This window comes from Taudactylus pleione, unplaced genomic scaffold (assembly GCF_031769625.1).
Source record: "Taudactylus pleione unplaced genomic scaffold, aTauple2 ptg000265l, whole genome shotgun sequence".
In the NCBI taxonomy this organism is placed as follows: Eukaryota; Metazoa; Chordata; class Amphibia; order Anura; family Myobatrachidae; genus Taudactylus; species Taudactylus pleione.
The window spans coordinates 900,247-915,740 of NW_028284667.1; the positions used below are offsets into that span (position 1 = coordinate 900,247).

The 15,494-nt window shown below is 42.8% G+C and overlaps 1 protein-coding gene across 2 annotated transcripts in view; it reads right to left on the bottom strand.

Moving 5' to 3' along the window:
• The window catches only part of BBX (BBX high mobility group box domain containing), an 85,859-nt gene that overhangs the window by 54,242 nt on the left and 16,123 nt on the right, over nt 1–15,494 (bottom strand). Inside the window, exons 4-6 of one of the 2 annotated variants that reach the window (XM_088481185.1) lie at nt 7,296–7,494; nt 3,058–3,167; nt 710–790 (exon numbers count right to left, since the gene is read on the bottom strand). In XM_088481185.1, coding sequence (XP_088337311.1) covers nt 710–790; nt 3,058–3,167; nt 7,296–7,494 — 390 coding nt within the window. The remainder of the gene's footprint in view (nt 1–709; nt 791–3,057; nt 3,168–7,295; nt 7,495–15,494) is intronic. The other variant, XM_088481186.1, reaches the window with a different exon arrangement.

The window sequence follows — 15,494 nt, forward strand, 5'->3', positions numbered from 1 at the left end:
TCACCATCTACACCTCAGTATTACTCCAGGGTCCCCCAGTGGATGAAGGAGAAACATATAAACAACTTTCATCTCTTCTGCATTCTTTGCTCACATAAACTGCCTTATTTGTTAAAAATAAGAAATTGATAAAAAATAAATAAATTGAGGGGGCACTTCAATTCAGCATGATGGCCGCGATGAGCCGTTTTGGATCAGCACATTGCGGCCATAAACATCGGAATCTTTGCCTCACACTTGCAATGTACAGCCTACTGTAAGTGGCTGGTATGTGCTTGGGTGCACATTACACTGAAATGGCTCTAAAGAATCTTGTATTTAATTAATTGCTGCTAATATGCAAGTTTATTGTCCATTAGATTTATGTATTATATATGGGATGCGGTTAAAATGCAGATGGAGGGAAATCCAGCAGTCAGAATGCCATCGCCACAATCCCGACACCTGTCAGAATGCCGGCGCCGGCATCCCGAAGGTAAGTAGTGGGGTTGGGGGTTAGGCACTAGGGTGAGGCACTAAGGGGGAGGGTTAGGTTTAGGGTGCAGGGTGGGGAGGTTAGGGTTAGGCATGGGAAGGGAGGGAGGGTTAGGGTATCGACTGACAAAGTGTCGGTATTCCATCCCTGTCGGTATGCCGGCGTTGGGATTCTGACCACCGGCATCCCGTTCCCATCCCTTATATATTAATGTAGTTACATGGAATTTCATACCTGTGCAAATTCAAATAGTGCAGACTTCTTGGTGGGCTGAAAAGAGTCAGGTTCCTTTGTCTGAGCAATGTCTGAAGACACCTGTGCATATATAATGAGTGTAATAATGTTATAGTAAAAATGAAATTATCCATAGAACAATAATATTTGGACAAATTAGTCATTCCTATCAGTCCTGGGCAATTTGAAAATTCCAGCTGTTAACCATAATATCTGAAGGACTGCGGACGTGGGGCGGACTAGTGCAAACCGCTTAGTCTTCCAATTCATACAGTTCCCCAAGGTATGGTTTCATCTCCTGGATTACAATAATGTGCTGGACTGTAACAGAACACTATTACAAAGAACTACAAATTGGTTTCACAGTACAGCAGAGTATCAGAATAAAGGAGGAACGAGGAAGCCCCGGGAGGGTGAATCTGATGAACTCTAGTAAAGTGAACAATAAACTGCTATTAGATACAGCTATCAGAGATGAAACACCTACAAGTGGTGAGCACTGGAGAGGGGTTATTAAATGTATAACAATTGTTGGATGTGGAGAGAAACCATGGTGGTGGTTTTAGATTTTAAGTTAAAAACGGAAATCGTGTTTAATGCACAGAAGTGACATTTCTAACACCTGGAGGGAGAGTTTGTCAGAAGATAGACAATCCTCCTTCCCTTAAACAATGCAACATACTTTAATGCATTGAAGTTTAAAAAAAAATAAAAAATCAAATGTGAAAATTACCAGAACTCTTTTCACCCTTAATAGCTGAATTTTTATCTCCCTTGTTCCACTTTATTTTATACTGTATTCTCCCAGGACTGTTACCCTTATAATTGTTATGTATACCAAGTAGATGCATAATGGAGATCATTATTCTTTGATAAAGAGCACATGTAAAATGACAATTAACGCCTTATATTTCACTTATTAGAACTTAATCTATAGAAAGGTTAACTAGATTTAGAACCATAGCCGGGAACTTTGTAACAAGCTAAAGCAAATTGCTTTACAATAGTAAGTGTAATAGCAATATCACATTCCTCTTAACTTGAAAAGAAAAAAAATAATCTACTAAACTCAGAATATATAATGACTCAGATGAAGGGTCAAAGAGCTGCCAGTAACAGTAAAACACTGAATAAGTAACACTGGCAACAGAAGGTATCTAAAAACGTTTAAGTAACATGAGAATCTGGGTTGAGGACTCACAGGATGTTGGTACAATACTAGTTTAATCCTAAAAATACTGAATCCCTCTTGGTCAAATCCTGAAAAGTTCCTCAGTTATACCAGCAAGAGACAATCTGATACACTTCCAGAGTCGCATATTGCAATTAATCTCGGTATCAAGTTAAATCAATACATTTCAACAAAGTAAGAGATACCCATCTGTAATCACATCTCAGCAAGTGTTACAATGCTATAACAACCACCTGCCAGTAAAGCAGGAAGGAGCTATGGGCCACAGCTGCTGGCTTGGAGGGCCACCTGTTGGCCATCACGGGGTTATGCATTGAGGAAGAGTATGAAATTGTATATGTACAATATGTTACAGCCAGTCATGTATTTGGTAAATAAGGAACAAGATGTATCAAGTATAAAACTTATCATGCTCCTCAGAAACAGCTACAATTTCAAAACTTTAAACTGATCGCACAAAACTACTATTAAATATTCTGTAATTGTAACAATTATAAACTGGAAGGACACTTGCATCGTTTTCTGTACATCACATTACATTAGTATAACGTTTGAGAAATATATAGTAATATGATCCTTATTACATGGTAAATATGGATGTTTGCTGGTGTACTTGTAGTGCATTGTGTGTCTGTGAATGCAGTTTACTCCCTTCTAAGTACCTGGATGCTCTGTTGAATAGGTGTTCATTAAACAGAACTCACTTCAACTGAGCTGTGTGTACCAGATAAGGTCAGATCAGTATTCTTATTTGTACAAGTGTGTGTGTACGTACATACTCTAAAAAGTTATATTTGTAATACAAATTTAATATAAGAGAAAGTATGGCAAATTTGTGTCATTAAAGAAGCCATAGTGCACAAGTAGCCATAATCATGTAGAACTGAGGAACCAGACAAACAAATCATGGTGCCAATTTGAGGACGCAGCAGTTCAGCTATTAACACCTACAGAACGCAGATATTTGGTGCTGCCTGGCTCATGCTGTTCCTTCAGCAATTTATTAACAAAAATATTTGAAACTTAAGTTGAAATTCAACAGTCACTGAGGAAAACCTATTTGCTAAAACATACACATAAATGCAAATGTAGCTTATACAGGCTTGTCCAATGTATTATTACACAACAAATGCTATAAATAATAGTGAATACAAACCTCTGTCGCTGTATTTTCTACTTGTGCAGTCATAGCTTGATCTCTGTGCGCAGTCAATGCATGTTCACCAGCAAGTAGCAGCATACTAAGTCCTCCCATTTGAGTTGGGTCTTATATTAAAATAAAAAGTTACATGTCAAACTACCATAATTGAGTGCCAGAGTGAGATACAGGGCTTTCTAGTTAAGACACACATTAAATGACTTTTCAGTTCTTTTTGCTCCCTATAGACAGGTTCCTACTTGTGTCTGCAGTTTGAATTTGTGGTACTTGTTAGCTATAAGGGAGAGTCACCAACTCATTTCACTTTAGTGATCTTAACTATAGGTGACAACATTTGATACAGAGGAGCAATTCTACAGCTGTAAGCTTTTCAGTATTCCTGCACCCTGTCTACCTCTTCCTCTGGCTCTCTCATCCTCTACCCACACATTCCTAATATTCTTAAACAGGTTGTGGGAAGAGACGGCCGGATTCTTGGGAAAGGTGGGACGTTTGGTCAGCAAGAGGGTAATGGGGACTCCTCTTAAATGGCATGAGATGCCAATGTTTGCGCACATTGTCATGGTACAGGAGGAATTCGCAGCAGCAACCTTTCATTACTTGCTATTGATAACCAAATCACAAGTGGACAGAGTCCGTGTCTCAAGTGGTGCCTATAAACATCAGAAAATCCATATTTCTATATATTAGGGAAAATCAAAGATACCAGTTTTATAACAAAAAACTATATTAAAAACAGTCTGTTTAATAATAAATATATATATAACATATATTTCCAATCACGTGAATATTTATCCCTTTGTACAGAGTCCAGGAAATTGCCATTTTGGTCAATTTTAATAGGCATAATGCTCAAACAGCTAGCTAAAAAGACTGACCGTTTCCCAGAGGTTGGGGAAAATTAACTAGAGAGATAAAAGCACATAAACTAATAGAGACTAACTAAAAACTAAAGACATAGAAGAACATTCTCATAGGGAGTTTAACTTACATATTAAAATAACAACTTTATTGCAGTTTACAAAGTTCTAACCCATAGTGAAATATTAAAAAATTATATGTAAAAAGGTAAGAAGTCAGCTGTTAAGAATTAACCATTGATGGTATGTCTTCTCAGTAAATACATTTTTAAAAAACAAACATTGGTTTTTAGTTTCTAACATACATTTAATATCAATATTTTTTCTATTGTCAAACTTCAAACTGACATCAATACTTTCACTTTCATGTAAACATAACTGAAAGTGTAACCTCATGAGGATATAATGTACACTGTGACTTCCCTAGAAATGAAACTAAATTGCAAATTGTGTTGCTGTATTCTTCAAATATATTATGTACAGTCTCATTTATCTAGTGTTTCAGTTATAACAGAAAGGCAAACATTTTGTACAGGTTAAGTCTCCCATATCCAAAATGCTTGGGACCAGGGGTATTTTGGATAACGGAATATTCTGTATTTTGGAATATTTGCATATCATGATGAAATATCTTGGGAATGGGACCCAAATATACACACAGAATGCATTTAGATACGATATACACCTGATACACACAGCCTGCAGGTCTATTTATACAATTTTTTCAATAATTTTTTGGCTCAAGCAAAGTTTGTGTACAGAAATGAAATTCATTTATGTTTCATATACACCTTATACACACAGCCTGAACGTAATTTTATATAATATTTTTAATAATTTGTGCCTTAGACAAAGTTTGTGTACATTGAACCATCAAAAATCAAAGGTTTCATTATCTCAGGTCAGGCCAAAATTATTCCGTATTTTGGAATATTCCATATTTCGGAATATTTGGATATGGGAGACTCAACCTGTATTTATAACCACATGGGAACTGTACATCTGAGTATGTTATATTGAGAGCTTCCCAAATTTGAAACAAGTAGATCCTCATCTAGCTAACACACAAATGGAAAACTAGAAATTTCTGGTGTGTCAGTGTCTGCTAGTAACATGTAACCCATAACCAATAGCAAACTTTATCTGCTCCGTTAGGCTTAGTGCAAACTAATGACTATCCCCTAGTGTACATTTTGACAGGTCTCAATACCAGACTACTTAGGAATAAGGTGAAATGGGCTCTAACCTGCAATAGAAAGAGATCACTTGTTGATGGTGCAAATATATATGGCAAAACAATTCTTTATTTAGCTATAGTTTTATGCTTGCAATATTATTAACAATAATTGATATCAGAACAATTCTGGGAGGTTATTCCACTTTACATTCAAAGTTAAAAATATGACGCTAAAAATAAAATATGATTGTGGACATGTTTTAATGAAAAAGCAACCACAAAAATGGTCTGTCTTAGATGTAAACAGTTAAAACTTTTCCAATAGATGATTAAACACAGAAAAGCATGGATGGGGGAGGGTAGGAGGAATACTATTTTTAGTAATAAATATTGTAGTACTGATCGGCCGTTTTGAGATAGCATTTAATGCATTAATTTATAAAGAAAGATGGAAGCTTTGCAGGGGCTGGTGACATAACTATAGGCACAAAGACTCCTAAAGTCAAAGTACATTTCCCTTATGGAAAATAAAATGACAGGAAAGAAAGCACTGAGATACAATGAAGAATGGTTTGCCCTTCTAAAGAATAAAAAAGCCTCTCTGTTTATTCCTTCATCCTGTGTTTGCTTAGTGCATTATTGTCAGGAAGCCACTACAAGTAACGCAAGATGCATTGCAAGTCCTGTCACTAGACATTAACTGAACAAAACCTTTGCTTCAGCTGATGGCAATTGAAGCAGTCTAATGTTTACAGACTCTGGCACAAATTATAGGCTGTGCCCAAAGGAAATATTCCTCTTCAGTTTTGAAAGGTTTAATGCACTTTATTACATGGCCATTAACCCTAAACTCCTGGCTGATCTAAGAAGACACTGAAATACAAATCTAGCTACAGACGTGGATTTGTCAATTTCTGAGTTTGTCTAGGACTTCCCAAATACACTTCAATGGGAATCATAACAGGTTACATCTGTGTTATTTGTTCTGGATTTACAGTAGGGGAATAACAAAATCATGTAAGAGTGGATATAAAAAGGATACACACATTTTCATTGAACTAGTAGGTGGTTGTGGTGTGGCAAAACTAGGACATTGGAGGGACGTCCAGTTTATGATAGGACGAAGAGATAAATCATCAGGCGGTAACAAGAGGTCTGCAGATGGAAGCCAGGAAATACATAATATCCAAGATAATCTAGTAATTGCAAAATACATCCAATTACCCCAAAACATGGAGGCCTCACGATCTGAGGAGACCAAGACAGTACATGTTTGGTGCAAAGATGACAGAGATCACCACCAAAATAATACCATACTAACTGTAAAGCAAGGTGGTGGCATACTTGTACTTTAAGGCTGCTTCTCTCCAGTTGAGAAGGCTCTAGTCTCCAGAGAGGACATCATTAATAGTTCCAAATTACAGGATATTGTGGCACGAATACCTGCTGTCATCCATCAGAGGCTGAAGATGAATTTCACCTTCCAACGTAACAATGATTAAAGCACACATTCAAGTCAACCAAGGAACGGATTTTGAAAAAGAAGATCTAAGTCTTAGAACGGCCCAATCGTAGACCAGACATCAATCCAACAGAAAACAAAGTAGGCAGTCTTAAACCAATGCAAAATAAACAAGAGAAAGTCACAGCTTTTCCCACTAAAAATGTATGACATTAACAGCACATTTGTGAAGTTAGTATTGCTAATTACTTCAGTATGTCAAACTTTGACTGCAGCAGGATACCATCCCTTACCAAAAACCCAGTAATGATATGGCAGTGATCAGGCATAGCATAGATTCTTATGTCACAGCCATTCAGTTTTCCTCTAGGCCCCATTGTGTTTTTATAGACAAATTCCATCACTCTCCTACTTGTACTACAAGAAATTGCCAACGATCTACAAGATTAAAATATTCAGCAGGCTAGATAGATCAATTGCTTATTGTGTGTCAATATTCAATGTTTGTTAGAAACGAGGCATCATCATAGGAAAGCAGAACAAAGAAAGCATATTATAAAATTTCAATTGAATGCAAAACTAGAATTCACGTGTCCATTATCTCACCCCACTTATTACTGCCTTGTTATATTGTAAGTACAGTAACACGTAGCTTGGAAGTTCATTGCACACTAAATGACAATGATGGGCAGCAGTGTTTAATAACCATTTCATTTTGGTGATAAGATCAGCTCACCTGCAATGCCAAAATTCAGCTGTGGCAGGTCTTCACCATTCGGAACTTTCTTGGGGCTTGGAATTTCTTTAGCGGATTCTGGAGGGAAGGTCCATATCTTTTTCCTGGTATTAACAGTAGGGGAAGGGGCTTTCACTGGTTTATTAGTTGTGGGGCACCACTTGTAACCAGGGTGTGCTTTCATAAATGCATCCTTGTACTTGTAAAAAGAAAAAATATATATTATATATATATATCAAAAGAGCATCCAATAAATTAGCATGACAGTTAATAGTCTTCATTCTAACACCGTGCACCTGTCACAACCTGCTTGGGGTGTCCCACTCTGCTCTGGTGATTTAGCACACTCTGCTGAATCTCAGCATGTTGTTGCATCAGCTGTTTGTATGCTAGAAGCACCAGAGCCGAGAGCGACACCTAAGGCAGGAAAGAGGATCGGCACAGGTTTTAAACAGGTGCAGGGTGCTAAAATTAACACTAGTTAAGATGCAAGATGGTTAAAGAAAGTAGCACAAAATAAAAGATCTAAAATACTATATAATCAACAGGCTACAAATAACAGGTCTAACAAGAATATGCATAACACAGTATTGTGATATGCAAGACAATGACATCAGATAGAGATGATCCTCTAAAATGGTATTTCCTATCAAAGAATAGAAGTGGTTACAAGTCTGTTCTTAAAGGCGACCTGAAAGACTGGACATCTAGAGTTCAGACCTTCAGGTCGCCTAGGTGCGGTTGCCGCACTGAATGGCGTTCACTGAACGTCATTCAGTGCAGGAGCCCGACCTCCTATCTCTGAACATGCCAAACCTGACGAGCGTCGTCAGGTTGACGGGCATGTTCAGTAGATAGTCGGGGTCGGCAAGAACCCAGCGTGCACGCGCATCGCTGGTCCTTGCCGGCTATCCATTACACGACTTTGTGAACAATGCGACCAAAACCTCCTGGTTTTGGTCGGATTGTTAACAAAGTCATGTAATGGACAGGCTCCTTAGACTTTATAACAAATAATGAAATGCTCACATTGTGAAACCTATGCATTATCTCTAAAACTGTCCAGCTTATATTTAACAGGTCATAACATTTATCTGCTTTTGTAACATGCAAACTTTGACCTTGGATAAGAAAAAAAAGTCTATTATTATAACGGTATAAGACTTCAGATACCAGATGGCTGCTGCAAACACCATCATAGGGAACAAATACAGTTTCCTCTCTGATAAAGTTATCCATCAACATGGTTTTGGATAATACAGTGAAACGCAGCAAGTCTTGCCAACACACCATACATAAGAAATGTATGTGAGCTCTATAACCTGATATAGTAGCAGTGCCTAAACTACATGCTTAGCCATAACAAAGTCACATTTCTTTATTTCGACATTAAACTTATGTATTAATCATGTATCTGTCCTACATTGTTTGTACTGTTAATAACTGTTTTCTTGTGTGCTCATTTGTTTATGTACATTGTAAAGCGCTGCGGAACCCTTATGGCGTCATATAAATAAAGGATAATAATAATAACAACAATAATAATAAACTTCCCTTAGATGATATGCAGGCACATTCAAGTTACTTACATCAAGGAAACAGGTTTTGAAAAAGTGAGGTTAAATACACAGAAATGCAATGATGCTCTCTACATATCCTGTCTCTCTAAACCTTTGAGTTTCTATTTAAGCTTTAATAAGAGGAGATATGGTAAGAACTTACCTTTGTTATCTCCCTTTCTACGAGGTCCTTAGGGTCCACAGGTGACCTTGGGGTATAAGTGTATGACGTAGGCATCGGGCACCATATAGTTAAATTCTTTCCCCAAGGATGCACTGGTCCCCCTCCATACCCTGCCTCCCAGCCAGGGCATTACTCAGTTTAGTAGCAAGCCAGAGGCCGGAGGAGAGTACTGTGAGAGAGAGAAGGAAGTCTGGAACATACAAGAATCACATTCTCGCTAGGAAGGAGACAGAGACTGTAGACCAGACAACACCATAGCTACCATACAGGGCGTAAGCTGCCCTGTGGACCCTAAGGACCTCGTAGAAAGGGAGATAGCAAAAGGTAAGTTCTTACCATATCTCCTCTTTTCTACTACGGGTTCCTTAGGATCCACAGATGACCTTGGGGATGTCCCAAAGCAGTTCCCCTTAAGAGTGGGTACGCTCCTGTACAGAAAGGAGGACCCGCCGTCCAAAGGAAGCATCCCGAGAGGCAAAGGTATCAAATGAATAATACCTCACAAAGGTCTGAACTGAAGACCAGGTGGCCGCCTTACCACGCCGAGCTGCCCACGAAGGGCCCACAGACCTCGTAGTATGAGCAGACACAGAAGGCGGAGCTGGAAGGCCCTCCCTAGAGTAGGCCTCCAAAACAGTCAGACAAAGCCATTGTGCCATAGTCTGCTTCGTGGCAGGCCTACCCTTTTTATGGAACCCAAAAAGGACAAAGAGAGTCCGACTTTCTGTAAGACCGAGAACGGTCCACATAAATTCTGAGGGTTCGCACCATGTCCAAAGAGGCCTCACCTGCTGAAAGACCCGGCCCAAGAAAAGCCGGAACAATTTCCTCATCAATTTGGAAACTTGTCACCACTTTAGGAAGGAAACCAGGGCAAGTATGAAGTACTGCCCTGTCCTGGTGGAACATCAGATATGGGGAGCAACATGAAGGAGCCCCCAAATCTGAGACTCGTCTAGCCGAAGCAATGGCCAGAAGGAAGACTGTCTTAAACGTAAGCCATTTCAAATCTACTGTGTCCAGTGGTTCAAAAGGCGGGCCCTGCAAGGCCAGAGGGACAACCGCCAAATCTCAAGGCTCCACCGAAGGCACAAAGGGAGGCTGGATCCGCAGCACACCTTGTAAAAAGGTGCGCACATCCTGCAGAGTCGCAATCCGTCTCTGAAACCACACAGACAGGGTCGAGACCTGTACCTTCAGCTAAGCTAGGCGGAGTCCTAGGTCCAGGCCTCCCTGGAGGAAAGCTAATATTCTGGAAATCCTAAACGTCCGAGGATCATACCCTCTGGGGTGCACCACTGAAAGTATGAGTGCCACACTCTGTGGTAAATCCTGGCAGAGGATGGCTTCGCTGCACTCATCAAGGTGTTAACTACCACACCAGAGAAGCCCTTTGACCTTAAGAGGAATGCCACAAGAGCCATGCCGTCAAAGCCAATCGACCCAGATCCGGGTGAAGGCAGGGGACCCTGTGACAACAGGTCCCGATGTTTAGGTAACAACCACGAAGTGTCTAAATCGACAGACTCTGAAGGTCTGAGTACCAATGCCTCCGTGGCCACGCTGGAGCCACCAGTAGGAGCTTAACTCCTTCCAGCTTGAACTTTCTGAGTACGTCAGGAAGAAGGGACACCGAAGGAAAGAGGTACGCGAACCGAAAGGTCCACCTGACCGACAGAGCATCTACTAGTAGAGCGCCTGCGTCTTTTGTCCTCGATCCATACACTGGTAGTTTGTAATTGTGTCGGGAGGCCATTAGGTCCACTTCCGGAAGGCCCCATCTGTCCACCAGAAGTTGAAACACCTTCTGGTGAAGAGACCATTCCCCTGGATGCACGTCGTGACGGCTGAGGAAGTCCGCTTCCCAATTGAGGACTCCGGGTATGAACACTGCCGTTATAGCCAGCAGATGGCCTTCCGCCCATGTCAGGATGTGCGACACTTCTTGCATGGCCGCCTGACTTCGAGTTCCTTTCTGGTGGTTGATGTACGCCACCTTCGTGGCGTTGACTGATGCACCTGCACAGGACTTCCTTGTAGGATGTGCCCTGCTCTTGTGAGAGCCAGGAAGACTGCCCTTAGTTCCAATATATTGCTTGGAAGGACGGTTTCCTCTAGCGTTCACCGGCCCTGAAATGAGTGGGGACCTGACACTGCGCCCCAACCCCGCAGACTGGCATCTGTTGTCAGTAGGGTCCAGTCCAGTATGCAAAAGGTGAGATGCTGAGTCTGCAGCCACCAAGCCAGAGACAACCTGACTTCTGGGGAGAGCACAATTGTCTGTGCCTTCAATTTCCGAGGTGATCTGTCCCATCGGGCAAGGATCAATGTCTGTAGAGGCCTCGAATGAAATTGCGCATACTCCATCATGTCGAACGTTGACACCATCGACCCCAGCAATTGCACTGTTGCATGCACAGAGACCCGGCAACTGGAGACATCTGCGTACTTGCGTCTACAACACCGAGATCTTGTCTGATTTTAGGAAGATCCTTTGCTGTTGTGAGTCCAAAAGAACTCCTAGATGCAGCATCCTCTGCGATGGAGTTAGAGACTTATGACCCATCCATGCGACTGAAGCACCGTGATGGTCATCTGGGGGTGATGAAGAAGAACCTCTGGAGATCCTGCCAAGAGCAACAGATCGTCCAGATATGGTAATAGTCTGATCTCCTGCAGCTGCAGATGGGACGCCATTACTGCCATAATTTTTGTAAATACCCGAGGGGCCGTGGATAGGCCAAAGGGTAACTCCTGGAAATGGAAGTGTTGCTGTTGCACAACGAACCTGAGAAACCATTGATGCAAAGCCGCAATAGGGATATGCAGATAGGCATCCCGGATGTCCAGGGATACCATGAAATCCCCCGGTTCCATAGCCAGTATGATAGTACGTAGCGTCTCCATCCGGAAACGAGGAACCCTGAGGAACCTGTTTAGGCATTTGAGATTCAGGGTAGGTCCCATTGGGTTTTTCCACCAAAAACAAGTTGGAATAAAACCCCATACCCCGCTGGGGTTCTGGTACTGGGACAATCACTCCTGCCTTGCGCAGGGAAGATACCGCCTCCTGTATCAGTAAGGCTTTCTCCTTGTCGGAGACGTCCGAGTTGAAGAATTGGTGAGGGGGCCGGCTGCGAAACAAGAGAGCATAACCCCGAGAGACCATGTCTCTTACCCAGGCATCCGTTGTGATCTGATGCCAGCACTGGGCAAACTGAAGAATTCAGCCTCCCACTGTGGGGTCTTCCAAAGGGAGACCCATCCAGTCATGCTGTGGACTTGTCGTCCGGTTTAGAGGCTGGACACCTTGTACTCCAAGCTTGCTTTTTGGGTCTGCCAGTCTTCCTGACAGCAGTCTGCTTGGTTAATGACTGGCTTTTAAGCCTAGTCTGTGCTCTGTAGGGCTGAAAGGAGGGAGTTCGGGAACCAGAGGGGACAGAGGCTGGTGGCGGACTAGCCGACTTGGCCGCTGATAAAGTGCCCACGATCTTATCTAGATCTGGACCAAACAATACCTTCCCGTTGTAAGGTAAAACTTCCAGTCCCTTCTTAGAGTCCGCATCCGCCCTGCAGGAACGGAGCCATAAGGACCCGCGCGCTGTGACAGCCGCAGCTGACACTCTGGAGAATAACAAGCTGACATCCAGAGCTGCCTCACTCATATCGGTAGCCGAGTCACGTACCTTGCCCACCAGGGACAGTTGGTCCTCTGAAGCATCAGGAGACAGGGACTCCTCCAACAGATCTGCCCAGGATTCCATGGCCCTAGCTACCAAAGAGATAGCCATAGACGGTCTGGCCACTGCTCCTGACAAGGAGTAAATGGACTTTAGGTAGTTTTCCACCTTCTGGTCAGGTGAGTCCTTTAAGGATGCAATGGAAGGCATAGGTAAGGTCGTACTTCTAACTAAGCGTGTTACATGGGAGTCCACTACAGGAGGTGAAACCCATTTCTTGAAGTACTCCTCAGGAAAGGGGTATGCATTGATCAGATGCTTTTGCGAAAGGAACCGCCTCGCCGAAGCCTTCCACGCCTCCTCCAGATGATCCACTAGCTGATCTGACAGAGGGAAAATGGCTGTAGAACTTTTAACTCCCTACACAAAGGGTGTTTAGATTTAACAGCCGGAGGAGTATCTTCCTCCTCAATGACCAACACCTCTTTTACTGCTCGGACCAGGCCCGGAATGTAAATACTGGACTTGTTCTGCTCATCTCTTGGGGATAGTTCCGAGTCACACTCTGGAAGCACCCAATCGTCCTCGTTCACATAGGGATGGCGAGGAGACACAGAAGGCCTTTTTGCCAGCACCCTAGGGGTCCTAGATAGTGAATCAGGGTCAGAGCCCGCAGGCAGGTTGACCTGAGACCCTTGTAGTACATTAACCACCTGCGGTGCCAACTGGATCTGTAGCATAGGAGCCAGAACCAGCAGTTGCTGTGAAGACCCCACTTGGGGGAGCATAGGGGGACACAGCCATGCGAACCATAAGCGTCTGCAGTGCCTGAGCAAAGCAACGCCCATGGGGGGTCTTGTGCAGTCCCAAGGACCGAAAAAGGACCTGGAGGGACATAACACCTGCCGCATAAACCCTCACGCAGCACATCAGTCTCCCCAATGCCAGTAGCACAACGCACACAAGACTGCAAGGCGGGGATAGATACCCAGGTATTATCCTCACCGCTGGACATGCTGAAATAATATATAGGTGTGTAAATAGGTGTACAAGAACCACCAGGCCCTTTCTCCTCCAGAGCCCGGCGGTAATGTGTCCCTGGTGGCCTAGTGGACGCCATGGTATGGGGGGGCCCGAGCGCCACTGCTGACCGGCGCCGGTCGTCCCCTACCCAGCGCTAACAGGCTGCCCTGCGGCAGTTCCCAACCAGAGATACCACACACTATTAACTAACCTCCCGCCCCCCCCCCCGGCGCTGCAGCCCTGGGAGCTGGCATGTCCCGCTAGCAGGGACACGCCGCTCCCTGTCGAGACTCACGGCTCTGTGCCGGGATGCCGCTCACGGGGGTAGGTGTAGGAGCGGTGGTCCTGACTTCCGTTGGACAGTCAGGACCACCGTGTAATCCCGCTGACTCCAGTCAGCAGACTCTTCATACTTCAGGGGCTTCATCTGATAGCCGGTGCTCCCCAACCTCTCCGGCCGGGGCACCACACTGAACTGGGTAATGCCCTGGCTGGTAGGTGGGGTATGGATGGGGACCAGTGCATCCTGAGGGAAAGCATTTAACTATATGGTACCCGATGCCTGCGTCATCCAGCTATACCCCAAGGTCACTTGTGGACCCTAAAGAACCCGTAGTAGAAAAAAGATTAAGGGTCATATTCAATTAGAGTCGAAAAGCCTTTTTAGTCTGTTTTTTTGAGAAAATTTTGCCTAAGAAAAATTCGCCAAATTCAATTCCAGGACAATTTCGCCTAAGCGGAAACTATGCATTGAATTCTCGAAAAAAGATTCTCCAATCAATAGCAGGTGAAAAGAAGTGCAAAATCTTTATTTTGGGGTGCAAACGTGGGGAATCTACACAGAACCCTTTGGACAGCCCCCCAATAAAAACAAAAACCTAAGAACACCCCAAAAAAACAAATGTCATTTTGGGGGTAAAAAGTGAGGGGGCAGGCATAAAAACTAGCGAAATAGGCTTCTTGGGGGGCTGCCAGGATGGGTCAGGTATTTTGGGGATTGCAGGTGCATGCAGCAGGTGGATTTTTCACGTTTTTTTAAAAGTTCACTTTTTTAGAGACATAAACATATGCTAGCACCCATTTTCAAGTACCCCAAATTTGACTGAACTACTTATTTTCACCAAAAAATACTGCTTAATGCTATTCTTCACCACTTTTACAAGGACGCTAATAGCAAGCAATTTACACAACTTAAGTACGCAAAATAGTCTTATTAGAGCTATTAGTACACATCTATATTGATTTCCTATGTTAGTGCATCTTTTTCCGGGGTACAGACTGATTTCCCCAATTCTTTCAGTACTTTTCGCCTGTTCCGCATTTGCCTAATTCCATTTTCGCCTGTTTTGCAATTGAGTTAGGCGAAAAGCGGGGACGCACATGGAATGATTTCGCCTCTGAAACAGGCGAATGAGGCGAAAAGTCAGACAGGTGAAAATGTTCCGACTTTTATCTAATGGAATATCTCTCAATGTCTCCACCTAACAACTTGCATATCACAGCACCATCTAGTGACTATATCAGGTAAAACACCCACCTAAATATTAATCTGTATAATACGGGATGGTCAAAACACCTAGCCATACTGAAGAACAGATTCTCAAATTTGGATCTCCCACAGAACAAAAGTAGAAATGATCAGTTTGTCAGTAAGTAAAATGAAATAGTTATCCGGGGCAAACATCTCCAGACCAAAGTCTTGTAATCACAATCAGGATATTTTGTTACATGCCTAGTATTGTGATATTGTGCA